Below are 27,220 nucleotides of genomic sequence, written 5' to 3'. Positions count from 1 at the left end.
ACACTGTTGCGAGCTTGTAGATCGGCTATTTTCGGCACGCGACCCGTCATACGAAGGAGTGTAAGTTAGGCACATCCAGGATCAACTGGTACACCGTCACATTGTCTCACAGCTTCCATGTTGCGCACTGCTTGCTGGGGAATAGAACGACACAAGTCTTTAAGTCCCAAGCGATCGGGACCAGAGTGCTTTTTTTCCCCAAAATAAATTGACATCTTTTGCACTTTGACTGCTGTAAGTGTTCGGTGTACATACAAAATAATAAAGGGATACTGTGGCATTTTTTAAATGTCATGTTAGTCTTAGCTTTCCTTTACTACAAGGGCACTGGCACTTAAGTGGCTCGTTGGCACAATCCCCCTTCCACGTGTCTTAGGGATTTACGTGTCGCAAGGGATTAAGAAAATTATGTTAATGCCTGGTAACGTGTAATATTTCCTTGTTGACATATTTGAAATCAATGCCATTACATTAATGAAGCAAACGCGCATGCATTGACATTTTGTGTTATTCGTTGGCAGCTACTGCATGTCTTCAAACAAGACCACAAAATAAGAGAGCTTCCCAACATCTCAGAGAAATGAAATTGGCATTCCTTATGCCTGATTTATACTTGGTTCGGCATCGTGTCACGCATCGAAAATAGCCGATCTATGCATCGCCGGGCGATACGTTGTGAGCTTGTAGAGCGGCCATTTTCTATGCAAGGCACCAGCGCACAGCTAAGAATAAAAAAGGTGTCACTAGCCGTTACCTTTCAAATAGGAGCTTATTTTGTTGTTTTGTTGGCTAAAACTGATAAAACCTGTATTATAGCAAATTATATATTTTTTGACGGTACCTCCGAGTCAGTTTTTAAAATGTCAGTGAATCCCTTAAAAAAAGAGAAACAAAGGCTATACATTTTATATGACATTGGCATGGTGCCTTGATTTTTGTATCGCCGTATGCGATGATCAGGGCTGGTTTTTCCACTTTGGGAAAATGTTCGATATACCGATTTCAGCTTCAAACTGCTTAAAATTCAACACCCAGTACATTTATTTATTTGCTCGACGAAAGCACATTTGATTATAGTACATCAATGTCTTTTATTTTTTATTTTCTTGTAACATTTTGTACGTGTCGTCTGCTTTGGCTAAGTAAGAATTCAGCGTTGGCTGATCTCCTCCCGAGTTCTCATTTCAAAACTGTTCCAACCCCGTTGTAGGGAAAAGGAAAAGAAAAAAAAACGCTTCGATGCCTTAAAAATGACCACAGACACCCCCCAGTGGGTGACGGTGTTGTGTCACTTAATTTACAGGCTCACCCATGTGGCAGAGCCACGAGCTGACACGCAAAGCAGGGTCACCGGAGCGGACTTGACTTTATAAACAGTGGAGGTTTTCCAATGGATACAGAACAATTAAAATGGTGCTATACGTTTTTTTGTCTTTTGCAGCCTGTCGGGCCCACTTTCTTGGTTGTTTTGAAAGTGAACAAAAAGTGGTAGTTTTACACTTATTAGAAACGTTCTTTTTATTGCACAATTACGTCTTTAGAAGGAAAAAAAGTCAAAGCTTCCGAGAAGTGTTTCCGTTGTGTGCGGGTATGTGTGTGTGTGTGTGTAAGTGTGTGCGTGTTAGAGAGACAAGTGAACAGTTTGCAACTGATAGCCGCTACACACTAAAATCCAGTGTTAATGTATCCATTTGTAACTCTGAGCCGGTACAAATGTAACCAAATGGACCCTTACGGGTCCATTTGGTTACATTTGTACAGGCTCAGAGTTACATTAACCCTCCAGGATTTTTATAGCATAGGTGTCATACAAGGAGAGAGTTCCTCAAAGCTTCCAGGCCGGGTGTTTAGTTTGTGTGCGTGCGTGTGTGTGTGTGTGTGTGTGTGTGTGTGTGTGTGTGTGTGAGGGGGGAGGGGAGGGGCGTCCAGACTGAAATGTAGTTTGAGTTTTTGAAAAAGAGGGGATGGTTTTTTTTTTCTCACAACTATGAAGCAGAATTTCTTTGGGACCAGGGGGAATTCTAGTTACCTGTCACTGGAGGGATTTAGCTATTTGCACACACAAGTACTAGAGTCTACTTTCGCTGCTAGTTTGTATAATTTATCGAGCATTTTTGAGAAATATTTATTTTTGTAAGCCTAACGATGAAAAAAAAAAGTTGATATTTTAAAAAAGTGACTTGACCAAAAGACAGTAAACATAAAAAAAAAAATAACAAAAAAAAAATAACAAAAAACACTGGCACTTGAATGTCGAATGTCATCGGTATGAGTGGAGATTTCTATTTTTCTGGGGTAGTGTGAGCTTTTTAAATGTTAAAGATGCGACGTGTGGGGGTTTCTCTTCAATATATCACTGTGTTATTGACATGGGATGGCACTTTCTTATGCCAACCCCAGCCCCAAAAAAGCGCAAGTAGCGTCCTGCCTACTTGTGCTGTCGTTTTATCTAGAGAAAAAAAAAAACTAAAAGAAACAAGAAAATCCAAGACAAAAAGAGTGAGGACGATAACTAATGTACTGTAATATGGCCAAAGAAAACACCTCACGCGGAGTCTTATGATCTGAATTCACCAAACAGTGATATATTTGGGGAAGATCCTACATGAGTTACCTTTAAAGTCATATTGGACTCGATATCAGATCCGCGACCTGTTTTCTGAGACAGGATCCATCGCTAATAATAATAATAATCACCGTAATAATCTTGCGATCAAATGGTTTCAATTGGCGACGGGAATTTGAAACAATGCAACCAACAATGCCAAGGTTTGGATTAAAAAATAAATAAACAAATAAATAAATAAAATAGATTTAAAATAGCTATAATTTAAAACCATTTTTCTAAAAACAAGAAAAAAGACAGCATTGCAGTACTATCAAGTACCAAAAAAAAACCTAAAGTGTCCAGATTTCTCTCCAAGTCGATTCAAAAAAGATGTTTTTAGTATTATTTTGTTTTGAGTTTTCTGTTCTCCTTCCTCTTACACCCTTGTTGTGAGCGTCTGGCAAAGTGGGCGATCTTTAAAAAGTCTGTATAACACAGAATTAAATGTGTGGTTCTATTGATATGTTGTTGTAATCTGCATATTGCAGGCCTCCGGAGTGCTGATGCATCGGTGGGGTGAGGGTTTGGGGGGGGGGGGGCGGGAAATGCACTCGGTCATGACCAGAAATAAATCCATCCAATTGGTGAAGAGCTAACTAGAGGAGCCCCGGGAACGGGATTTGATGAACCGCCCTTAGCCCTAATTTATACCGTGCCGTACGGAAACGTGCGATCTGCAAGCTCACAACGCGTCGCCTCACGATGCCTCGTGAGCTTGTATATCTGCTATTTTCGCGATGTCTTTTTTTTTTTTTAAATGACGCCCAAAATACTGACGCCGGTTCCAAAGTGAAAAGTCTTTCATTCATTTGTGCTTTCGTGGACTTTCAGAAAGGCTAAGGGACTAACCTCACTCGTGTGGGTGAGTTCTGCTAGCAACTGGATTTAAGACTTTTTAAGGGCGTCGTTCAAACTCATAAACCCCCCCCACAAAAAAAAAGTTTAAATGTACACAATGTAATGTATCGGACGATGATTTGATATCGTTATTCTAGGTGCAAAACACCTTGCAATTCTCAATTGAAAAGGCCAGTGCCCTCTGCCCCCCCCCCCTCACCCCACCTAACGCACCACCACTACCACCAGGCCTGATAGTTAGTATTTGCTTTATGTATTAGTTTAGTAGCTGTGCACGAAGAGCACTGCACGAAGAGAAAAAAGAAAATGACTTATCTGTGCATCTATTCTGATTTTACCACAATTAAAAGAAATTTGGATTTGCAAATGTATGACGAGCGTTTTGTCTGTTTTGTGTGTGTGTGTGTGTGTGTGTGTGTGTTGTATAGAAGCAGTGGTGGAAAAAGTACTCAAATTCTTTACTTAAGTAAAAGTACCAATACTGCAATATAAAAATACTCTGTTACAAGTAAAAGTCCAGAATTAAAAAAATACTTGAGTAAAAGTACAAAAGTATTGGCATCAAAATGTACTTAAAGTACCAAAAGTAAAAGTACTAAATATTTGAAAATAGCCGATCTACAAGCTCACAACGCGTCGCGGTGCGACGCGTTGTGAGCTTGTAGATCTGCTATTTTCAAATAGCCTAGGTATAAAATAGGGCTGAAGTGGTTAATGTTTGTTTCATTATATCATAATTTATATCTGAAAAGTAACTAGTAACTAAAGTTTTCAAATAATTGTAGTGGAGTAAAAGTACAATATTTCCCTCTGAGATGTAGTGGAGTAGAAGTAAAAGTATCGGAAATTGGAAATACTCAAGTAAAGTACAAATACCTCAAAATGTTACTTAAGTACAGTACTCAAGTAAATGTACTTAGTTACTTTCCACCACTGGTGTTGTATAGAAGTGATTGTTAAATCAGTAGAAATGTATTTGAGTCCAATATGAAGTTGTTAATACTGTTTATTTTAATTTAAATACATTTTATAAGCAAAAGGTAATCTCTTTTGGTCTTGTAAAATCAATATAATTTAGGAAATAACAGCGATGAATGGAGCTCGATCAGTATACACTACTACTGTAATGCCATGTTTCAAAATGCATTCATAGTGGCAGCACTGGGAGTTTCCCAGTACGACCAGTTTGATTTGTCCTTTCGGCCACTGGCAGAGCTTAGTTGGAGCTTATTCTTTTTTTGGTCACACTTGAGACTGGACGAACATCAACATATATATATATATATATACCAACGGTTTCACTGTGGCTCCGGTCAAATGTTGCTCTGCTGAGCGAGCCACACGTAAGTAAAAGGCCTTTTGTCTTCACACCGGCTCCGGATGCTGTCAATGCGCTGAATGGGACATAATCAGACTATTGATTGCCTCAAGTAGGTGAGATAATGGGCAGTGGTGTAAAGTAACTGAGCACATTTACTCAAGTACTGTACTTAAGTACAATTTTGAGGTGCTTTTACTTTACTGGAGTCTAATTGCCTATACTTTTACAGTACTTCTACTCACTACATCTCAGAGGCAAATATTGTACTTTTACTCCACTACAATTATTTGAAAACTCTAGTTACTTTGTAGATATGAATTATTATATTATAAAACATACATTAACCACTTTAAGGACTATTTTATACCTAGGCTATTTGAAAATAGCCGATCTACAAGCTCACAACGCGTCGCATCGCGACGCGTTGTGAGCTTGTAGATCTGCTATTTTCAAACATTTTAGTACTTTTACTTTTGGTACTTTAAGTACATTTTGATGCCAATACTTTTGTACTTTTACTCAAGTAACATTTTGAACACAGGCCCTTTTACTTTACTTGTAACAAAGTATTTCCACACTGTGGTGTTGCTACTTTTACTTCAGTAAAATATCTTCTCTTTTTTTCTTATCTACTTTTTCCACCACTGCCGACAGGGCTCAGTGGGTGTTTTGTCGTTATTCATTGGGTTGATGAAAGTTGGGGGAAAACGCTCGCCCCAAAAACATGATTTACGACGATTCTGTGCCTATTCAAAAATAGGCACGGCAACTTGCTCGATCGGTGGTGCCTCTCGTGGCTGAAGTTCGCTTGAGACGGCACGCCTCCGTCGCGGTCCAAAACTATACTTTATGCAAAACACCTGCTGAGCCCCGTCGTTAGGCCAGTATCTCACTAGTCAGGGGATATTTCAAAAATCTGGGAATAAATTCCTTACCAAGAAATGTCTTCACCAATGTGTTTGTAAAAGCGAGAAAAAAAAACGGCCATAGCCAACCTTTTCCAGGTATTTTTTTGTGTGTAAAAAGCCCATTGAGATTGGGCCGTTTTTAGCCCAAGGAGTGGTTTTGGTGCAAAAATGCTTGCAATGGATTCAGAATCATAAAAGAACCCAAGTTTTACCCCTCACATGCTACTTAAAACAGAATTAAATTTTGATTCCCCCCCCCCCCCCCGCATAAGGTTATGGTGGGTACGCCAACTTTCAGCAGCTGTCAAAAATTCCCCTAGGCCCAGGGAAACTACATTTCAGTCTTTGTGAGATGTGTTCCTAGACACTTTTACAAACACATTGGTGAAGACATTTCTTGGTAAGGAAGTTATTCCCAGATATGACATTATTCTGATAATATTCCTTGACTACACCTACTTAGACCAATCAATAGTCTGATTAAACGTGATAATGTCCCATTCGACAGCATCCAAAATGGTTGGTCCACAGCCCAAAGCTCTCGCAGTTCGAGTAACGAGCATTTATAATACTTATACTTGATTCTTCATATCCTGAAGGTCTTGTGTTCACATTTGTTTACTTGTCAGATAAACATTGGGTGAAATGCATGTTGCTTCTTGTTGGTAGGGTGACCACCTTCAAACAGGCCCATTGAGGGACAGATGAACCCGTTTCGCGGGACATCGCTGGACTCATGCAAAGTTTTCACGGTTCTGGGTGGATTGGGTTTGTTTTTCCAGTTTTTGGTTTCTTTATTTCGGGATTAGGGTTAGGTTAGGGTTATGTTATTTAATTATAATTTTTGCCTGATTTTACCGATTTATTAAAAAACATATATATATATGTATATGTGTCTTTCATATCTTTGATTTTCGGGACATTGCTCTGCTTGTGCGGGACAGAGATTCCAATTTGGGGACGGGTGGTCACCCTACTTGTTGGTCACATTTCTGGAAATCCTGAGATGACTTCAGAGAGAGGGAAAAACATGTAATGCTCTAATATAGAGTGGTTGTATTATGGAGTGAATGATGAAGATTGGCTGCCCGCTGGCTCCAAAAATGGCGTCGCAGTGACGATTGTGGGCCGTCGTCAGTTGTGGAATCAAATGGGAATCCAGAGTGGCAGCTAGATGTACGCACGCTGGGTCTCTGGGGCTCTCCTGTCCAGAAGGTTCAACAGCCCCGACGCATTCTCCAGCTCGCTCCTGGTTGGTCCTTGGTTATCGCCCGCTTCCAGCCAAAAGTCTGGGTTGTCTTCGTACCATGTGACTGAAGGACACACACACAAACACGGGACAGCAATTAGAAGTGCTCGGAGCTCCAATTCAGGACTTAATTTGAACCCATTAAGACCTGAAGCCGATTCTACATGTCTCCTAGATCCATTTTTAACTCAAAAGCAAAGATTTGAGTTAAAAAAAAAAAAAACTTTAAAAATATACATTTTCAAAGATTTGCACACATTTTCACGATTTTTCCAAAATAGCAGATCTATGAGCTTGTATATCTGTATTTTTTCTTAAATGGCCAAAGTGTAAAATAATGCTTTTTAGCTCAAATCTAAAAATGCCACAGATGCGTTCCAGGTCTTAATGGGTAAATTAATAAAACATGAGTAGGTTAATACAATATAAAAGCACATCTGCAGTCTCCCTACTCCTCCATTAACCTCGCGTCACCAGGCTTTCCACCGCGGAGGAAAGTCTGGTAGTATTCATTCTAAAAATGAGGCGTGTGATTTTAGAAAACAGGACGGCACAAATTGCGTCGCATTTTTTTTGTTCCCAACACAATGTGCATTAATTAGTCTTGTTTTGTCGCGCTACAAGTCAGGAAAAAAAGATGCAGAGCCATAAAGAGAGTTCTGACACTAGCGTCGATTCCCATTATATAAATTTATTAGAGGCTCATGGCCCAAAGGGTAGAACAATACATCACAGATTAAAAAAATACAGATCTATTGCCCATCCCCACAGGTCACAGTCTTTGAATACAGTTCATTCAATAGAAATCATTTTTACCGATGAAATCAAAAACACTAAGAGAGGCAGTCACGCCAGCGTCCTCTTTTAATCGTAGAAGTGTACCTGACAGAAGAACTACGTCCAGGGTCCGTCAACAGACTTATTATTCCATTCAAGGAGCAATCCAGTCTGCGCATGAATTTGTAGGTCAGGTTCCTCAGCAGAGCCAAGAAGGTGGTTAGACCCAGAGTACAAAAGAGCTCACTGGCTCTAGTGCTCCTGGGCTTCTTTAACCCATTGAGACCTGAAGCCGATTCTACGTGTCTCCTAAATCTCAACAGTATTCTCAAAAACGTATGTTTCTATATCAGTGGTGCTCAAACTTTTTCATGTCAAAGACCCCCAAAATTATATGTATTTGGCCACGGACCCCCATCAAAATATGTTATTCCAGGACACCACAGAAGCAAAGATTTGAGTTTAAAATGTTCGCTTTAAAAATATATATATTCAAAGATTTGCACACATTTTCACGATTTTTCAAAAATAGCAGATCTACAAGCTCGTAGCGCGGCACTCGGTGCCGCGCTATGAGCTTGTAGATCTGCTATTTTTGAATAGCCTAAAGTGTAAAATAATGCTTTTTGTAGACAGTCATTATAGGCTACTTGCAGTTTGCGTAAGCTCTACTTCTTATATTTCACCCACAGTGGGGCTGTAAGAATTGTAAGAATGGAATGCGGAAGTGCTCTGTCTATCTCAATGAGATAGTTCCAATGTTTGGAACTATAGCCCATAGGAGCCCGGTTTTGCGGCGAGATCAAAGCATGTTGTTACTCTCTGTTCTACACTCTGAAACCATGGACATATCAAACTATTATTGTACAAAAAGAAACTCCAGGGGAATAATTTTTGATTGGGTTCGGTGGGAGAGGACGCAGTCGGTGTTGCCAGATTATGCGAGAGAAACAAGCAACCAGGTCTAGGAAAACCAGCCCAAAAGAAGCAACTATGGGCCACATGAGTACTTTAACATGTACATCATGTTACCCAGGGCTCTTAGAGGTGATGGACGATGCGTTCACGTACCTGTGCGTCTGATGCCTTCAGCCCAGGACACCTCGGCTCTCCATCCCAGCCGCTGCAGCTTCTCTGAGCTGATGGGGTAGCGTAGGTCCACCCGTGGCCTGGAGGTCACAGTTACAGTATAAAGGTTACAGAGTTGATTGGTGGTGGTGAGCAATTTCCATTAACCACGGTGTCAATTTGAAACAAATGACATTAAAGGGATAGTTCACCCAAAACAATACTTTGTTTCTATCGATTTTCTTTTTCTTGTCACATTCCTAAGCCAATAATTTGACGACCAGCGGACCGGTTGGCAGCGGTCCGGAACGGCTGCCGGTCATCAAATTATTGGCTTAGGAATGCGTCAAAAAACATGTATATATCCATGAATTCAAGTCTCCATACGGTGACCAATCGATAGAAAAAGTAACTATCCCTTTAACCCATAAAAACCGGGAAAGCATCTGTCATTTTCGAATCACGCTGCGAGCTTGTACTTCTATTATCTAACTATAGAATAGAAAAGGCGTGCTGAATGTATTTGTAATGAGACACTATACTGGTTCAGAACAATGGGTTGCGCACATCCGGTTCGTTGCCGGTGCTGGACACGGAGTGACGGTTCAAAAGAATAAAAGTCTGCACAGCAACGTTGCTCCTGAGTGTTTTGTTTACTTTAAGACACAGGAATCATTACGTTCGTACGACGTTTCGGCCACGGTGGGCCTTCATCGGGTGCCAGACGGGAGTGGGAAGTGGGTGGACTCACCTGTCGGGCACAAACTCCAGCCAGTCGTCCAGTTGCGATTCGGGTACGTTCTTCACCTGTAACACACATCCAGATACATTACATTAGATTTCAGTCATTTAGCAGATGCTTTTATCCAAAGCGACTTACAATAAGTGCATTCAACATAGGTAGGGAACGAAACTACTAATCACCAGAAGTCTTAAAGGACAACTTTGTTTTTTTACAACCAAGGTTTATATTTTAGCTTGTAATTAAAGTAAATAAAAGATGAGTGTTTTTTTTTAATTTACTGCTTTCTATAGTTTTAGCAATTGTCGTGATATTTTTTACAGTGGGCGGGGGCATTCTGTCCGGTGGCTAAATATGTATTTTACACAGGTCCTGTGGTCTTTGATGGCCAGATGTGAGTTATTGGGGGCTAGAAGAGCTACTGTAATTAATAATAAAGAAAACCCTGGGTTATTGTGTAAAAAAAAATACATATTTAGGCAACGGACAGAATGCCCCCGCCCACTGTAAAAACGATTGCGAAAATTGCAAAAACTACAGAAAGCAGTAAATGAAAAAAAAATTACACTCATCTTTTATTTACTTTAATTACAAGCTAAAATATAAACCTTGGTTGTGAAAAACCAAAGTTGTCCTTTAAGTGCATTCTTAAGACTTCTGGTGACAGATAGATAACCATGTCCCTATGCCCCTTTCTCTCACACACAGCTCCTCTTCCTTTATCCATGGCGCGATACACGGCCCACTAAACCTACCATCTTGACCAGCTCCCTGGCCAGCTGCACGATTGGAATCTCGAATCCGTTTCCGACGTTGTAAACCTCTCCGACGGCACCCCTCTCCAGAACCGTCAGGAAGGCCTCGATCACGTCATCCACAAACAGGAAGTGGCGGGACTTGGGTACGATACCGTGGATGGTGCTGTGCGACGGACAGGTAATTAACATGTTTATGGACACTGTGAAACGCGACACACACACACACACACACACCCCACAAGGAAAGGGAAAACTTACCATTTCTTGTCTGCTTGTAAGAGGGACAGAAATCTTGGAATGACCTGAACAAAAGAGAAAGATGGAGACCGTTTGAGAGAGGGAGAACAGATGTGAGGTTTACTGCCATCACATCCGATTCCTTTGACATTAGCACTATGGCAGGGGTTCCCAAACTTCTTAGCTCAAGACCCAAAAGAGAAATGTGACGTCTCCCCAAGACCCAAACTAGTGAAAATAGCCGATCTACAAGCTCACAACACGTCGGGGGATAAATTGAATCTTGAGTCAAGATTCTTGACCATCAGGTCAAAATTCGTGTCAGATCCTGGGTCTAGGTGAGACACGACCTAAATGTCTCAATAGAAGAGCAGGGAGACAAAATACAACCACCCCAATTATATAAGTTATATTGTATTAACCCATTGAGACCTGAAGCCGATTCTACATGTCTCCTAAATCCCAACAGTTTTCTGAAAAACGTATGTTTCTATATCAGTGGTGCTCAATCTTTTTCATGTCAAGGACCCCCAAAATCATATGTATTTGGCCGCGGACCCCCATCAAAATACTTTGTTCCAGGGACCCCCCAGAAGCAAAGATTTGAGTTAAAAATGTTCGCTTTAAAAAAATATATATTCAAAGATTTGCACACATTTTCACGAATTTTCAAAAATAGCAGATCTACAAGCTCGTAGCGCGGCACTCGGTGCCGCGCTACGAGCTTGTAGATCTGCTATTTTTGAATAGCCCAAAGTGTAAAATAAAGCTTTTTAGCTCAAATCTAAAAATGACACAGTTCCAGGTCTTAATGGGTTAACATACTCTACCATACAGATTGGACAAAATTACATTTTATTCATTATGAAAAAAGTGACCTAGTGCTGCTTTAAGTCTGTTTATGATGCACAACCTCATAACTAAACATGAACTGTACCTTCTCTGTGTACTGTCTGGGCCCGTAGACATTATTACTCCTAGTTATGATGATGGGAAACTGTAATGATATAAAAACAGACACGAGGAGAAAAACAGATTACAAATCGGATTCATAGTTTGTTATGCTGTACAACAGTGTTGCACAAAATAAAATAATCCATCTACAAACTCACACGTTGTGAGCTTGTACAGTAGATCTGCTATTTTGGGGGCACGACACAGCAGCACGACTTAACCCACAGATTAAAATCTCACGTCCTAATATGTGATTTGTGAAAGAAGCCCCCCACACACTAGCGCTGTGTTTCATAAACAGTTTAGCACAATATGTCGAATTATGATGCTTTGGTATAGTCATACAGCCAACCAGTTGAAGGAATTGCAGATCGACGCTAAAGTCGTCCATATCAGCCCTGACAAAAGAAGGATAGTCATTTTGTATTTTAAAACAAAATGCCAGACGCCAGAAAGTTAACCTTTTGCTTTTATGAAATATCTGAGATCATTAGGATTCATGGAAGATCGAGCAATGCATTCTATTGATAGTTTGGCCACTTCAAATACCCTTTAATCTTAAAATAACGAATAACCGAAAATAGGCAATCTACAAGCTTATACAACACGTTGGCGAGTTGTAAGCTTATAGATCGATGTAAACCGAAATGATGTTTCTTGTTTGTTTTAGTCTGTTCTGAAATGTGATATTTGAAGCTTTGTGTGAGTTCATTTTCTTTTGTTTGCTACTATGCTCTTTTTTTTTTTTTTTTGGTAATAAGGTGGGCAAAATAAGCTTCCTTTTCGGCCAAATAGTCATCTTGATGACTCAATTCAATTGTATTAAAGTGTCCAATCAATGTCCAATCAGTGTCCAACCAATTATGGGGCGGCCATAGCTGAGTGGTTAGTGAGCCCGCCTACGGAGCCAGAGGCCCTGGTTGCCGCAGGTTCGATTCCCGGCCAGGACAGCATATGTGTCGATGAAATGAAATTTGTCCCTGAGCAAGACTCTTAACCCCTAATTGCTCACAGGTTCTCATTGGAAACAAGACCGCAAGGACTTTCATGAACGACCTGTTAAAAGGAATTATCCTTATCACAACAAGTTGTCTCAAGACACTTTACATGTAGAGAAGAGACCCGACAGTCCCACCCTGAGCAAGCAATTTTGCGACAGTGGCAACTAAGTTGTACTGTATTTTCAACTGTTTTGTTTAAAAGAATTATGATCAAAATAAACTAAACTAAACTAATTGACTATTTTCGGTGCATGGCATGATTCCATAGAAGACATGCCGATTTCTATGGAAACCAAAAGACTGAAATCAGTTTAATCCATTCCATACTTAGGTGTGTGTGTGTGTGTGTGTGTGTGTGTGTGTGTGTGTGTGTGTGTGTGTGTGTGTGTGTGTGTGTGTGTGTGTGTGTGTGTGTGTGTGTGTGTGTGTGTGTGTGTGTGTGTGTGTGTGTGTGTGTGTGTGTATACAGTAGTACCTTGTATTTGTCCCAGTAGGAAGTCACCAGGTACTCAGCAGCAGCCTTGGTTGCAGAGTAAGGGTTGGAGGGTCTCACACAACTGCTCTCGTCAAACACCTGAGACACACACACACACACAGCTTATTGACGTGACACAACAACATTTATCTGACCGTGTTGGAGTTGGACTGGTTCTTATAAAACACTGTATGGAAGCAAGGAGCACGTTTACGTGATCACTAAGTAAAGCTGGCAGCATACTTCAAAATAAGTCAATCCGGTTTTTTTTTGCGCCTGCTGAATTCAAACTTTTGTTTTATTATACTCGATGCGGCTCACCTTTTGAGTGCTGAACGTTAAGACACCGGCCACTGAATACAGGGGCTGGAACAGTGATTTTGACCCCTGGATCTCCACTGTTTTGTTTTCATCACCCTCAGACACGCTTTGACATAATTGTCTCAGAGACTTTGCCATTTCTGGCAGCAGAATCTCTCTTCTTGGTGACACAGTGGCCCTCATTTATTAAGGTGGTGTAGACGTAGCCTACAGTATGCTACGTCTTTCTGGAGTTATGTGGAACCTCGTTTAAGTAAGGATTTACCCGACGCTCGAATGCCGTCTGTGCCCAGCCAGTACAAGTGATCTTCATTGGCAGCGGGAGATCGGAGATACCAAACCAGCCCACCTCACACTGATGTGATTGGTGTTATTCAACAACGTACGGGAAACAGACACTTAGGAGGCTATTTATTATATTTAATTCATGATTCAGGTTTTCGTTTGGGATATATCTTTACTTATGGCAAGAATTAAAAAAGAAGATGCATATCTTTTATCTTTTTTTTTCCTTCCCCAAACCGCATTCTTCTGACATAGATTGACACATTATAGTTGACTGGACTTGCGCTGTTACGAATGCGGTCCTATTTTTGTTTTATTTGTGTTATTATTTGTGTTATATTTTCTTATTTGACTTGTCTGTGTCTGTGCCCTGTGTATGCAAATAGCATGTGCCATTCCCACGCATACGATAGGCGTGTGTGCTGTGTAGCTGTGTGTGTGAATCCACGGAGATGATTGGTGGGATAACTTCACATGTTGTGAAGCCTGACAGTGTGTCGCGGGTACGACTCCCGTTCCCGACGACCCTTTGCTGCCCCACCAACTCTCTCAATATAAATAAAATAAAAAGCCCAAAAAGAATCTTTTAAAAAAAAGAAGGGGAAAAAAAAGAAACTAACTGGTCTCTGGTTTGTGTTTATCATCGCTCAGAGAGGGCTTATAGACTAGAGCAGGGGTCCTCAACAGGGGGTCCGGGACCCCTAGGGGGTCCTCAGAGTTACTACAGGGGACCCCTAGCACTTGAACCCTAGCATCCCTATTCTGAGGAGAACTTTAAACAAAAATAGCTGATCTACAAGCTCACAACGCCTCGCAGCGCGAGGCGTTGTGAGCTTGTAGATCGTCTATTTTTGGCAAAGAGTTATAGGTGTAGAGGGAAAAAAGAGCAGCAAAAGTTTATCTGAATTTTTTTTTTTTTACAATACAAAGGGGGTCCCTGCTTCATCTCTCTCTCAGCTAGGGGGTCCTTGGCCTGAAAACGTTGAAGACCCCTGGATTGGGGTCTGTAGTCTCCGGACCAGCTTACCGCTGGTAATGCCCATAGCAGTGGCATCGCAGTGGCTGCCCTAGGCCGCCACCGCGATGCCTTATGGGCCAACATGGTGTCTCAGCAGATAACAATGGGACGGGGTAGGTGTGTGTGTGGTGACCTGGTCCAGACTGTCTCCGTAGACCTCATCAGTACTGACGTAGATGAAGCGCTGTGGTGCGTGACGGGCCTGCTGCGCAGCTCTCAGCACCACCCTGGTCCCCTCCACGTTCACACGCTGGAAAGAGGACGGCGACAGGAAGGAGTCCTCTGGGGGACAGGAAGAGGAGGAGGGAGGAAGGGCGTGGGTTAACACATTAAGACCTGAGGCGATTCTTGAAAAAAAAAAAAAAGTTTTTTGAAAAAAATCTAAAAAAAAATGTTTTCAAGATTTTTCAAAAATAGCAGATCTACAAGCTCATAGCGCGGCACTCGGTGCCGCGCTATGAGCTTGTATTTCTGCTATTTTTGAATAGCCAAAGAAATCTAAAGTGACACAGATGCGTTTCAGGTCTTAATGGGTTAAAGGAGGAGTTCACCCCCAAAATGTACTTGTTTTCTATCAATGACACACCCCTTAAATTCATGGAGATTTTTTTAGTTCTTGTCGCATTCCAAATAAGTCATTTTTTGGGTGAACTACTCCTTAAAGACCTGAGTGCCAAAATGCCTTCTAAATCAGTAGTTCTCAAACTTTTTCGTGCCAAGGACCCGCCCCCCCATGCATCTGAAAATGTTTTGTGCCAGGGACCCCCAGAAGAGAAGATTTGTGTTTTTTTCAAAAACTGTTCTCACCAACGTGTGTTTTGGCAGCCAGGTGAAAGACCACGTCAATGTTCTCTGTGTTGAAGAGATGGGACACTAGCCGTGGGTTACACACGTCACCCTGTGTGTACACACACACACACAGACACACACACACACACACACACACACACACACACACACACACACACACACACACACACACACACACACACACACACACACAGATGTTAGTGCTTCACTCTCAGCAACTCATCTCTTTGCATGCAAAGCCCTGTTACAATTGTCTTCGCACATGACACAGGATATGATGTACAGGCAGACACACACACACACACACACACACACACACACACACACACACACACACACACACACACACACACACACCCACCCTGATCAGGCTGTAGTTCTCATGGTGTTCGACACTCTCCAGACTCCTGGGGCTACAGCAGTAGTCCAACTGGAAGACAAACAGAAGACTTTATGTTTATTAGATACTAGAGGTGCGGGTCTTCCGTCTAGTCGCTGGCGCGAGGCTTTCGTGTAGTGGGCTGTAGACGTTTTCGACACGCAAACCAAAAGCGAGAGCAACAGCAGTGTTTGTTTCGAGACGCAAACCGAAAACGAAAGCAAAGTGAGAGACGGACACATTTCACCCGTTCATCTATCTATCTATTCACACAGGCTCTTGCAGGACCAGAATGTGCGGCACAGATTGATGAAGCAGCCCGCTCAGCCAAGCGAGACGGCGTTCGCTGCGTTCAACCCTCCCAAAGAGTCAGACAGACAGTATTTGGATGGGGGGTGGGGTTGCCATGTCCAGGAGTTGTAAGCGTGAAGTGGCGTGTAATTGGTTAGGGAAAGTGCGTCCACGCATGCGCAGTGCGCAGCGTGGTGTTTTTGCATGAAGCTGGTTGCTTGTTGCTCGTGCGCAATCTGGCAACACTGATGCAACCGACGAACGTACAAACATTCTGGCGCATGACTGTAGATTCCAATTGTAAGGTAGATAACACGTATTTTTTCCCAGTCCAGGACGTACTACGTGCACAAAGACAGTGAGGTGGAAGGACTTACATTGTCCAGGTTAATGATCCTCCAGTCTGGGTGTCTGTCGACCAGAGAGCAGACCAGGTGGGAGCCACTGTTGATACACAGGACGGTATTTAGAACACATAAAACAACACAAAATGCACACTGAAAGGACAACCTGTGGCTCTTTTAGATGCAGAAGGAATTGTCCTTTACTTACAAAAGAGCAAACAGTGACACAGAGAGAGTGGACGTTCCGGTCCTCAGACCATCATCATCATCAGCACTCAAGATACACAAGACAGGACACATTCAGAGTTGATTTTGACAGCAAATTTTGATTTAGTCACAGTCTTAACTCTTTTGAATAAAATTCCATTTAGTTTTAGTCATATTTTAGTCATCTGAAATGTTTGAGTTTTTGTCTAGCTTTAGTCGACTAAATATCATAAGATTTTAGTCGACTAAAATGTATGTTGGCGGTGCCTTGATGGCGTCGTAATGGCTGATATTACACTTGGTTACATGCTGAAAATAGCAGATCTACAAGCTAGGGATGTTAACAATTAATCGATTAATCGAATTAATCGATTAAGAAATTATCAGATTAAATCAAACAATTAACAATTAATTGAATTTTTATTTTTATTATTTTTTTATTTTTTAAATGTTCAGAACCCAAGATATGATGATTTGAAGATTTTCTGCTCCATTCACTTCTTGTTTAACTTACTGAAAAAGGCTGTATCTCGGCTCCTAAGCACTTTTTTGGGGGATTTTTTTTTTTATCTGAAATTAAGATTCTCAGATTTTAAAAAAACGCCGCTTATCAGTTAACCGATTAATCGGTTGATAAGGTTATCAATTATCAATTAATGAATTGATCGATAATTTGCATCCCTATACTACAAGCTCACAACGCGTCGCAGCGCGACGCGTTGTGAGCTTGTAGATCTGCTATTTTCAGAGCGCAACACACGGGCGCAACTAAACATCAAATCACTTGTCTTTTAGTTCTACACGATCTCTTCTCCACTCGTCCCTCACTAACATTTTAGTCTAGTTTTTAATTCTTGACGAAATTGTCAATATATTTAGTCTTAGTTTTAGTAATTTAGCTTAGTATCGTTGTTTTCATCAGTGAAAAAAGGTAGTCGACCAACTTTTTTTCGTCATAGTTTTAGTCGACAAAATCAACACTGGACACATTACATCTTTATAAGCAACACCCTTATTTACAGTAATACAATAAAGCTATTATACACCCTTATTTACAGTAATAAATTAACTAGTATACACCCTTATTTACAGTAATACAATAAAGCTATTATACACCCTTATTTACAGTAATAAATTAACTAGTATACACCCTTATTTACAGTAATACAATAAAGCTATTATACACCCTTATTTACAGTAATAAATTAACTAGTATACACCCTTATTTACAGTAATGCAACACAATAAAGCTATTATACACCCTTATTTACTGTAGTAGGCCTACTGAATTAGCAATACACTAAAACTATAATAATGCACGCTTACTGTACTTCAATAGCACTGAACTAGATAAACATCAAAACTAATGCACCCTTATGTACAGTAATACTGAACTAGCAACACATGTAATCATAATATATCACCCTTATTTACAGTATTACTGAGCCATCAATACATTAAAACTATATAAAACAACTGGAGATACAGTAATAAACTAGCAATACATTAAAACTATATAAAACACCTGTAGATACAGTAATAAACTATCAATACAGTAAAACTATAAAACACCTGTACATACAGTAATAAACTAGCAATACAGTAAAACTATAATGTACCTTATATACTGTCGTCATGAACTAGCAGCACATTATAATAATAAGATAATAATTTACAGTAGCATTGACCTTTAAAATTACAAAAAAAAACTGACCCTAAACCCATTTGTAACTTTGAAAGTTAAGGGTTTTGCATTATTATCATTATGTTATTCAGTGTACGTTGTATTTATGAAGTGAATTGAACTCACATGAAGCCAGAGCCTCCTGTCACCAGAACTGTCCTGTTGTTGGATCCCATCCTGTCTGTCTGTCTGTCTGTCTGTCTGTCTGTCTGTCTGTCTGTCTCCCAAACACACACACACACAAACCTCTCTTTAAACTCCTTACATTTGATCTGTCATGTTGTTATTGTCTTAATTAAAACAATGGTTTCCTCTGGTAAACAAACACACCTCTCTTATAAACACTTTACATGTAAGCTGCCATGTCATTGTATTCATTAAAACCATAAACAAACCATAAACAAACCAGAAACATGCATCTACATGCATAGGAAAGGTATTCTTCGTTCACGACAGTCGAGCACCGACGTACGGCGCTTTACTGTAAAGTAACCGAGTACATTTACTCAAGTACTTGTACTTAAGTACAATGTTGAGGTATTATATATATTTTTTTACTTTAGTTGAGTATTTTCCAATTGTCAGTACTTTTAGTTCCACTCCACTACATCTCAAAGGCACATGTTGTACTTTTAGTCCACTACAATTATTTGAAAACTTTAGTTATTAGTTACTTTGTAGATTTTGATTATTATTACAAAACATACATTACCCACTTCAGACCTATTACATTTCGGCCTTTTGAAAATAGCAGATCTACAAGCTCACAATGCGTTGTGATGCGGCACATTGTGAGCTTGTAGATCTGCTATTTTCAAATGATTTTTATACATTTGAAATGTTGTGAATTGGGTTAGGGTTAACCCAATTCACAACTTTTTATTTTATTTGTTTTACTTATAACAGAATGTTTCTACATTGCATTATTGATACTTTTACCTACGTAAAAAACATTTGAGTACTTTTTCCACCACTGTTCACGACAGTCGAGCGCCGACGTACGGCAGTGTTGACACGTATGAAACCAGGGGAGGGAGGGGGCGGGACCTACCCGAGCTCTCACGTGGCCACCGTGATTGGACGCCACGCGTGACGTCATACGTGCCTGGCCCTGCCATTGGATTGGTGCTGACGTCGATCAAAGCCCCGGCGTCCAGGCCAGCGTTGCCATGTCTGCTTATTATAAGCGATTTTGGGCTTGTCTTTTATTTAAAGTAGCTTGTAAATATTGGTTGGTAATTTGAGTTTATTTGGGCTTGTTTCTAAAGTGTAGTTGTTTAGTTGGGCTTGTTTTTTGGGCTTGTTTCTAAAGTGTAGTTGTTTATTTGGGCTTGTTTCTAAAGTGTAGTTGTTTATTTGGGCTTGTTTCCTAATGTTGTTTAAACAGTGGTTCTAAAACATTTTCATGTCAAGGAAACCCCCAACTTAATATGTATTTGGTGCCACTGCCAAGGACTCCCATACAAGATTTGTTTTGTTTACAAAAAATCCCAAATATTCCACAAATTTCCCCCTTTTTACCCAATATTCTTTTAGTTGTTGTTGTTGAAAATGGCAGATCTACAAGCCCACAAAGCGTGACGCGCTGTGAGCTTGTAGATCTGCTATTTTCAAATAGCCAATATGGTGCTCATGTGGCCTAGAACTTAAGATAGTCGCCTCTTTTTGGGCTTGTTGTTTTCATAGACCCTGGTTGCTTGTTTCTCTCGCAATATCTGGCAACGACATTGATCCTGGCAGAGAGAGAGAGATAGAGAGAGAGAGAGAGATGAACTAGAGGAACTGGACTCATCACCATCATCATCATCATTATCGTTTAACCGATGCAGTATTTATTCATTGATGATGTTTTTTATATTATTGAGGATTTATGTATGAATTAAATGATTGAGCCATGTTGACCCCATCATGTGTGGTGGTGGTGGTGCTGGTGGGTGTGCTGCTGCTCTGCTGCCAGCAGGAGGCGTCTGCCAGGACTGTGAGTGGACTTTTCAACAGCCAAGTGGCCAGACAGCAGCATGGACAGTTCATCACTACATTCATGTACCAAGGTAAGATATAGACCTGTGGTTTTCAACCTTTTTCATGCCAAAGACCCCTAAATTGATATACATTTGGCTGCGGACCCCCATTTGAAAATGTTTTGTGCCAGGGACCCCCCAGAAGCAAAGATATCAGTTAATGTTCCCTTTAAAAAAGATATAAATGTTCAAAGATATGCACACTTTTTCAAGGTTCTTCAAAAATAGCAGATCTACAAGCTCATAGCGCGGCACAGAGTGCAGCGCTATGAGCTTGTATATCTGCTATTTTTGAATAGCCAAAGTTAAGTGGTTAAAAATGTTTGTGACGCTATGTTAACTAATCTCGCTGGGGGACCCCCTGGTACTCCCTCAAGGACCACTGTTGGTCCCCGGACCACTGGTTGAAAACCACTGATATAGACCTGTGTGTCTGTCTGTGTGTCTGTCTGTCTGTCTGTCTGTCAGCATGGACAGTTCGTCACTACATTCATGTACCAATAGATCCATTGATTCATTGAATACTTTATGAACATATTTGTAAACAATGCAGATGTATATGATGTAACAATGGTTGTTAAAAGGATAAGACAATAAACCCTATAGTACAGGGGTCTTCAACGTTTTCAGGCCAAGGACCCCCTAGCTGAGAGAGAGATGAAGCAGGGACCCCCTCTATATACTTTTTTTTATTTACTTGGTCTTTTGCCCCTCTACACCTATAGCTCTTTGCCAAAAATAGCAGATCTACAAGCTCACAACGCCTCGCGCTGCGAGGCGTTGTGAGCTTGTAGATCTGCTATTTTTGGCTAAAGTTCTCCTCAGAAAAGGGATGCTAGGGTTCAAGTGGTTAAGGTAAAAAAAATAATCATATCACACAAAGATTTGGCGGATCCCCCGTTGTAACTCCGGGACCTAGGGGTCCCGGACCCCCTGTTGAAGACCCCTGCTATAGTAGCTTGTTTCCATTGTGGTCCTGGGATGAAGTTAAGATTTAGACAGGGGCCAGTTTGGAATTGCAGCCTCCTGAAGGTGATTCTTTAGGGCAGTTTTGAAAGTGAGTAGGGTTTTACACTCCTTTACTCCTTTTGGCAGGGCATTCCACATTTTTGTTGTATAGCATGAGAACGAGTTCATTCCCTTGTTTGTGCCTAATCTGGGTTGAACATGATCAGTGGAAAAAATACTCTGTTACATACAAAAGTATTGGTATCAAAATGTACAAAAAGTAGAAAGTACTCATTGTGCATAAAGTAAATTTTGATACCAATACTTTTGTACCTTTACTCAAGCAAACTTTGAAGTCGGGAGTACTCCTCAATCTACTTTTACACTTCATGTATTTCTGAGACATTTATCTTCCGTTTCTCCCTCTCTGTTCTCCTGCAGGAGACAGCGGTCTGTTGGTGTGCCGGCTGGACAACTCTCACCTGGCCGTGCAGAAGGAGTCCAGGCTGCTGCTGTTCCAGGACATGGACCAAGGCCTGGACAACCTCAGCTGCTCCGAGAGACTGGCCAAGGCTCAGCTGACCAGTAAGACCAAACGGGACAGATCTAACCCAAAGCATGGGAAATGAAAAGAGAACGAGACAAGACACACACACACACACACACACACACACACACACACACACACACACACACACACACACACACACACACACACACACACCTGATTCCTAACCTCCATGTCTCATCTTGTCTTCTTCCTCTCTTAGTTTCCCTCACTGAGGAGGAAGTCAACCAGACCATTCCTCGACAGTTTTCGCCCACAGCCTGGCAGGCTCTCTATGTTGACAGATACACATGTCAGGTAATGCACTGCTGCCGCTACAAGCACCATTACTACAGTTACACTAAAGGCCGTTTCAGACGGGGAGCGGTTGACGCGGGTGTTCTCACTCGGATCAACGGGGATCGCGCCGCGATCGTTATTGTTCTGTCCTCCTGCGCGTAACGGGGGGGAAAAAAGCTGACCACAATCCAGCTCTTGCCGCCGCGGGCGCGTGCAGTAGTTCACCCCAAAAAAAGTACTAATTTTCTAACAATTATACACCCCATGAAGCCTTGAATTTAAGGAGATTTTTTTCTGAGCCAATAATCTGACGACCGGCGAAGACCAGCAGAGTGTATCCGGTACTGAGCAGCCACCCGGTCATCAAATTATTGGCTCAGGAATGCGACAAAAACAACAACAAAAAATGTCCATGAATTCAAGGCTTCGTGGCGTGTGTAATTGATAGAAAATAAGGTTTTTTTGGGTGAACTACTCCTTTAAGTTTCAACGATGCCATTTTGCCTCCGTCGCTGTCGGTTCTTTCCCAGAGAGCGATCTGATTCTCACTGACATCTCTCCCTCTCCCTCTCCTTCTCCCTCTCTCTCTCCCTCTCTCTCTCCCTCTCCCTCTCCCTCCCTCTCTCTCTCTCTCTCTCCAGGAAGGCGAGGTGATCCCGTCTCAGACTGATCTCAGGTTCACCGTTGTGACGTTGAACGCCGACTCTGCAGGAAACCCGCTGGAGCACTTTAGCGCGGAGGAGGCAGGTCAGGCGTCCAATCAGAAGCTTCTTCTGAGAACACACACACACACCGACACACCCCCGAGCTCACAGATTTAATGTAGTCGTCAAGATAAACTTTATTAGTCTCTCTCTACTTCGTCTCCAGTCATCTCAGTTCTCCATACATATGGCCAGCTCCCTTGTGCTTTCTGCACCAGCATTTTTCCTTAGTACATCCACGTAGGTAGGTGTGGGACGTCCTCTTGATCGATGCCCGTGTGTTGGTTCCCACAGTACGAGCTTTTTCACCGGGAATTCTCGGTGCCAGTGGCAGTGGCCGGCTAGTCTCATCCTCCTGCCTGCTATCTTTTCTGATATACTTGGTAGTGCCCCGTACAGACGCTTGTTGGTAATGTGCTCGTCCTGGTTGATGTTCAGTACCACACGTAACATTCTGGTGTAGCACCCGTCCAGGGACTTCTGCAGGGCTTGCTTTAGTGTCCAGCATTCACAGCCGTAGAGGAGAACGGACTCCCCCGACGCATCAAGAAACTGATCTTGATGCGTCGGGGGGGAGGTTGGATTTCCACACACTGGTCATGCCATTAAGAGCTCTCCAGGCAAGTGCTTTCCTCACCTTTAAGGTCCTTTTCTGTGGAGCCGACCCCAGGTATTTAAAGTCACTGACCCCCTCTAGCACAGTGCCTTCTGTTGTTGTTAGGGGCGGATGTTCTTTTTTTTTTTTGTAATTAAAGTATTTATTCTTTTTTCCAACAAATAAACATGACAAAACATAACAGACAAAACCAACAACACAACAGTACAGACAATACAGATAATACAAAAAATAAAAATATAAAAAAAAAATAAAAAAAAATAAACATAAAAACAAACAACATAAATTAAATACACCTAACACAGGCAGTCATAACACAACTAGGCTAAGCGGACAACACCCCCTACCTCCCCTTTGTGATTTTTGATTACACATCAATTGCGATCTGTTTCAACATATGATCAATGCAGTGTTCTTCATGACCTCGGTTTTCTTTGCATTTAGCATGAGGCCAACCCTAGCACACTCTCTAACTCCACTCTGGACAAGAGCTCCTGTGCCTGCTTTACGTGGTCAGATAGCGGGCAGGCAGATGTCGTCGGCGTAGTCCTCCAGGTCTGTCAGGGTTTCTGCAGGGTGTCTCGTTGACCTTCTGGGCGTGATGATAGTGAAGCCGGGCTCGTGCTCCCTTCCTTTCATAGCTTTGAATGTTGAACTCCTCGCTGCTACCGCTGGGCGTTGTCACTTGGGCTCTCGTTCCCGCGTGTACATGTACCTTTTACATACAGTGTGGATCACATTTCTGTACAATATTGAGATCAATACACACAACAGTATGGAACAAGAACCACTCGAACCCTATACACCTTGCTTGTACGTCTAATTCCATTGGTTCTCAAAGTGGGGCCCGGGGGTACTTGAGGGGGTTCCAGCCAGGGGGTCCCCCAGCTAAATGATGGATAGGAACCAAATGGACCCTTATGTGTCTGTAACTCTGAGAGTGTACAAATGGAACCAAATGGACCCTAACGGGCCCATTTGGTTCCATTTGTACACTCTCAGAGTTAAATTAACATTGATTTTACAATAGAAATTGGGGTCCCGGGGATATAAATGCCATTAAATGGGGGTCCGTAGCCTAATGCATGTCAAACTGGGGGTCCTTGAATTTTCTTTTTTTTTTTTGTACGGCTAGAGCTGTAAAAATCTTATGGGGGTCTTTTGGCTTATCTTTTCAAATGGGGGTCCGTGGGCTAATAAGTGTAAATTTGGGGGTCCTTGACATGAAACAGTTTGAGAACCACTGGTCTAATAGTAAGAGTAGCTGATCTGCAGGCTTGTACAGTAGATGGGCTGTTTTGGTGTTTGCCTAATTCCGCCTGTGTTTGGGACTGTGGTCGGTAGGCCTGTCACCATTGTTACATGATCGCCTGATCACAATTATTTGAGATAATCGCAATTATTTTTGCATAATCGTCATAATTGTTTCCATTTGGAAAAAATGTTCATACATTTTCCAAAAACAGTCGAAATAACCAATCTGCAAGCTCACAACACGAGCAACGTGAGCTTGCAGATCGGCTATTTCCGCAATTTTCTTTAAATATTTTGAGAGTATTAAACGTGTCAGTCATTTCTTATGTATATTTTAAGTTAGTTTGTTTTTATACTTGACATGAATGTAGTCATTCGCACACACACACACACACGCGCACACGCACACGCACACGCACACGCACACGCACACGCACACACACACACACACACACACACACACACACACACACACACACACACACACACACACACACACACACACACACACAACACACGCACATCCAAAGGCATTTGGATGTGCTCAACAACAACACAGATGTTGTTTGGGTTAGCAAAGAAGATGTTATCTGATGCTGTGTTTGTGTGTGTGTGTGTGTGTGTGTGTGTGTGTGTGTGTGTGTGTGTGTGTGTGTGTGTGTGTGTGTGTGTGTGTGTGTGTGTGTGTGTGTGTGTGTGTGTGTGTGTGTGTGTGTGTGTGTGTGTGTGTGTGTGTGTGTGTGTGTGTATACGTGTGTTTTGATCTCCCCCCCCCCCCTCCCCTCCAGGCCTCCATAGTTTTTACTTCATCTTGCTCCTGGCGTACTTGGTGGCGTCCTGCATCTACGTGCAGCCCCTGTACCACGCCCTGAAGAAAGGCGGCCCCATGCACTCCGTCCTCAGAGTCCTGTCCACGGCTCTGGCGCTGCAGGGACTGTCCGCCCTCTGCAACTACGTCCACATGGCCAGGTACTGTACATAGAGAGACCACGTGGTTCACACAGGTACATACAGTAGAGAGACCACATGGTTCCCACACTTATCTTAAAAAGAGGAATCAAGATGTTTTGCCCCGGGTCCCAAACTAGTGAAAAAAATGTTTGTTAACTCATGGAAATGTGTGATTTTTTTTTGTGTGGAAATCTTCAGAAATGTATTTTCAAATGATAACACTAACCCTAATTGACAAAATTGACAAAAGCTCCGAAGGTTCGTCCGGGGTAAGCAAGCACAGGATCACTCATCATTTGCATCTTACCCCACCTCCATCTGTGATCAGACTCTCGGCTTGATTGATTCTCTGATTTGCCTATCAGACCCTCAGCCTGATCTGGGCTGGCAGGTTGCCATAGCAACCAGATACAGGAAGTCTGACCTCTTTATCACATGACCGAGGTTGGGACTAGAGGTTAGGGCCGCAAAGCAAAGCAAAGGAGGGAGGAGAGGGGAGGCCAGAGGGGCCGGACTTCGCATGACGTGTGTGCATAGTGACTAGGCCAAGTAAGTAAATAGGGAAGAACTTGAACAATACAATGTGGGCAAGGATAAAGAGGATGATGATGTGAATCTGTTACACACACCACTAAAGCACGACGGAGGATATTGACTATTTAGAAGGGATGACAGAGGAAATGTTTGGAGACTATGACGAGTGGTGGTTTAAACAATGGTGCAATAGCGGTGGTGTCTTAGAAGGGATGACAGAGGAAATGTTTGGAGAGTTTGAACACCCTGACATCTGATGAGTTTTGGACTCTGTCTGGACCAACCTCAGATCAGGCCTCAGATCTAGGGCCTAGATGTGAGGGCCGCGACGGAAAGCTGATGTGACGACGGAAAACTAGATGTGAGGCCCCGACATCTAGTCTATTATAATTAAAATGGCCATGCCATGGTGTTCGTCAGGGGTTCTGCCAACATACAAGCACTCCGACTGCCTGCAAACTTGGCACAAAACATGGCTCAGTGGTCTGGTTATTGCCCTCCCCACCTTGAATGTACTTACTTACACTTTGTACGGTTAACATTTTTGTATCCCTTTGCCCCGTATTTTGGCCAGTAGGTGGCATGCATGTGCACTGCACAGTACTGTCACTTCAGCAGTACTTGGGCTCATAGATATAAGCCAAATTCCAATACCGAAAGGTCTCCTCAGAAAAGGGATGCTAGGGTTCAAGTGGTTACTTTAGGGTTCAAGTGTTTTTTTTTGGTGGTAAAAAAAACCCAACCTTATCTCACAAAGATTTGGCGGACCCCCTGTAGTAACTCTGAGGACCCCCTGTTGAAGACCCCTGACCTAAACAATAGAACAAGTGATCAAGCATAGAGACCGTGCTTGATCCTAGGACTTATTGTCATTATGTTTTCCTTTTTTTTGGTTTTAATGTGTTTTGCCATGTGATGTTTCTTCACTTCTGCAGGTACTCCAGAGACGGTGTCGGCATTCCAATGATGGGGAGTCTGGCTGAATGTATGTGCTCTTATCCTCTCCATCTGTGTGTGTGTGTGTGTGTGTGTGTGTGTGTTCTCTCTCTC

The 27,220-nt window shown here is 42.0% G+C and overlaps 2 protein-coding genes across 4 annotated transcripts in view; one reads left to right on the top strand and one right to left on the bottom strand.

Moving 5' to 3' along the window:
• Window positions 1–4,461: 4,461 nt before the first annotated feature.
• Window positions 4,462–18,742, bottom strand: tgds (TDP-glucose 4,6-dehydratase). Of its 3 annotated transcripts, none has more exons than XM_084051226.1 (14): window positions 18,702–18,742; window positions 18,422–18,512; window positions 16,438–16,504; window positions 15,752–15,820; window positions 15,388–15,478; window positions 14,753–14,862; window positions 12,957–13,055; window positions 11,464–11,523; window positions 10,548–10,591; window positions 10,287–10,452; window positions 9,541–9,596; window positions 8,793–8,890; window positions 6,146–7,008; window positions 4,462–5,675 (listed from the first exon to the last, which is right to left on the bottom strand). In XM_084051226.1, exons 1-13 carry the CDS (start codon window positions 18,712–18,714, stop codon window positions 6,866–6,868), a joined length of 1,107 nt encoding a protein of 368 aa, XP_083907352.1. In that variant the 5' UTR covers window positions 18,715–18,742; the 3' UTR covers window positions 4,462–5,675; window positions 6,146–6,865. The 3 variants fall into 3 exon arrangements, with proteins under 3 accessions (XP_083907352.1, XP_083907351.1, XP_083907353.1); XM_084051225.1 differs by having other exon boundaries at window positions 14,714–14,862; window positions 18,702–18,740; XM_084051227.1 differs by lacking the exon at window positions 18,702–18,742 and having other exon boundaries at window positions 14,714–14,862; window positions 18,422–18,686.
• Window positions 18,743–20,041: 1,299 nt separating this feature from the next.
• Window positions 20,042–27,220, top strand: part of gpr180 (G protein-coupled receptor 180) — a 12,157-nt gene continuing 4,978 nt past the window's right edge. The window contains exons 1-6 of the mRNA XM_084051205.1: window positions 20,042–20,346; window positions 21,706–21,849; window positions 22,035–22,129; window positions 22,753–22,858; window positions 25,474–25,654; window positions 27,106–27,155. Coding sequence (XP_083907331.1) covers window positions 20,190–20,346; window positions 21,706–21,849; window positions 22,035–22,129; window positions 22,753–22,858; window positions 25,474–25,654; window positions 27,106–27,155 — 733 coding nt within the window. The 5' untranslated portion in view covers window positions 20,042–20,189. The remainder of the gene's footprint in view (window positions 20,347–21,705; window positions 21,850–22,034; window positions 22,130–22,752; window positions 22,859–25,473; window positions 25,655–27,105; window positions 27,156–27,220) is intronic.

Source organism: Gymnoscopelus microlampas (genome assembly GCF_963454915.1).
Source record: "Gymnoscopelus microlampas genome assembly, chromosome: 24".
Classification (NCBI taxonomy): domain Eukaryota; kingdom Metazoa; phylum Chordata; class Actinopteri; order Myctophiformes; family Myctophidae; genus Gymnoscopelus; species Gymnoscopelus microlampas.
Note: the sequence above shows the minus strand (reverse complement) of the source record. Positions and strands in the feature narration are given on the sequence as shown.

What these genes read in the sequence shown, in the direction of transcription:
- tgds (XM_084051225.1), bottom strand. An exon ending in ACGGAGACAGTCTGGACCAG is followed by an intron (nt 13,056 to 14,713) that starts GTCACCACACAC and finishes TGTGTGTCTCAG; the next exon opens with GTGTTTGACGAGAGCAGTTG. An exon ending in TTACAAGCAGACAAGAAATG is followed by an intron (nt 10,453 to 10,547) that starts GTAAGTTTTCCC and finishes TCCGTCGCACAG; the next exon opens with CACCATCCACGGTATCGTAC.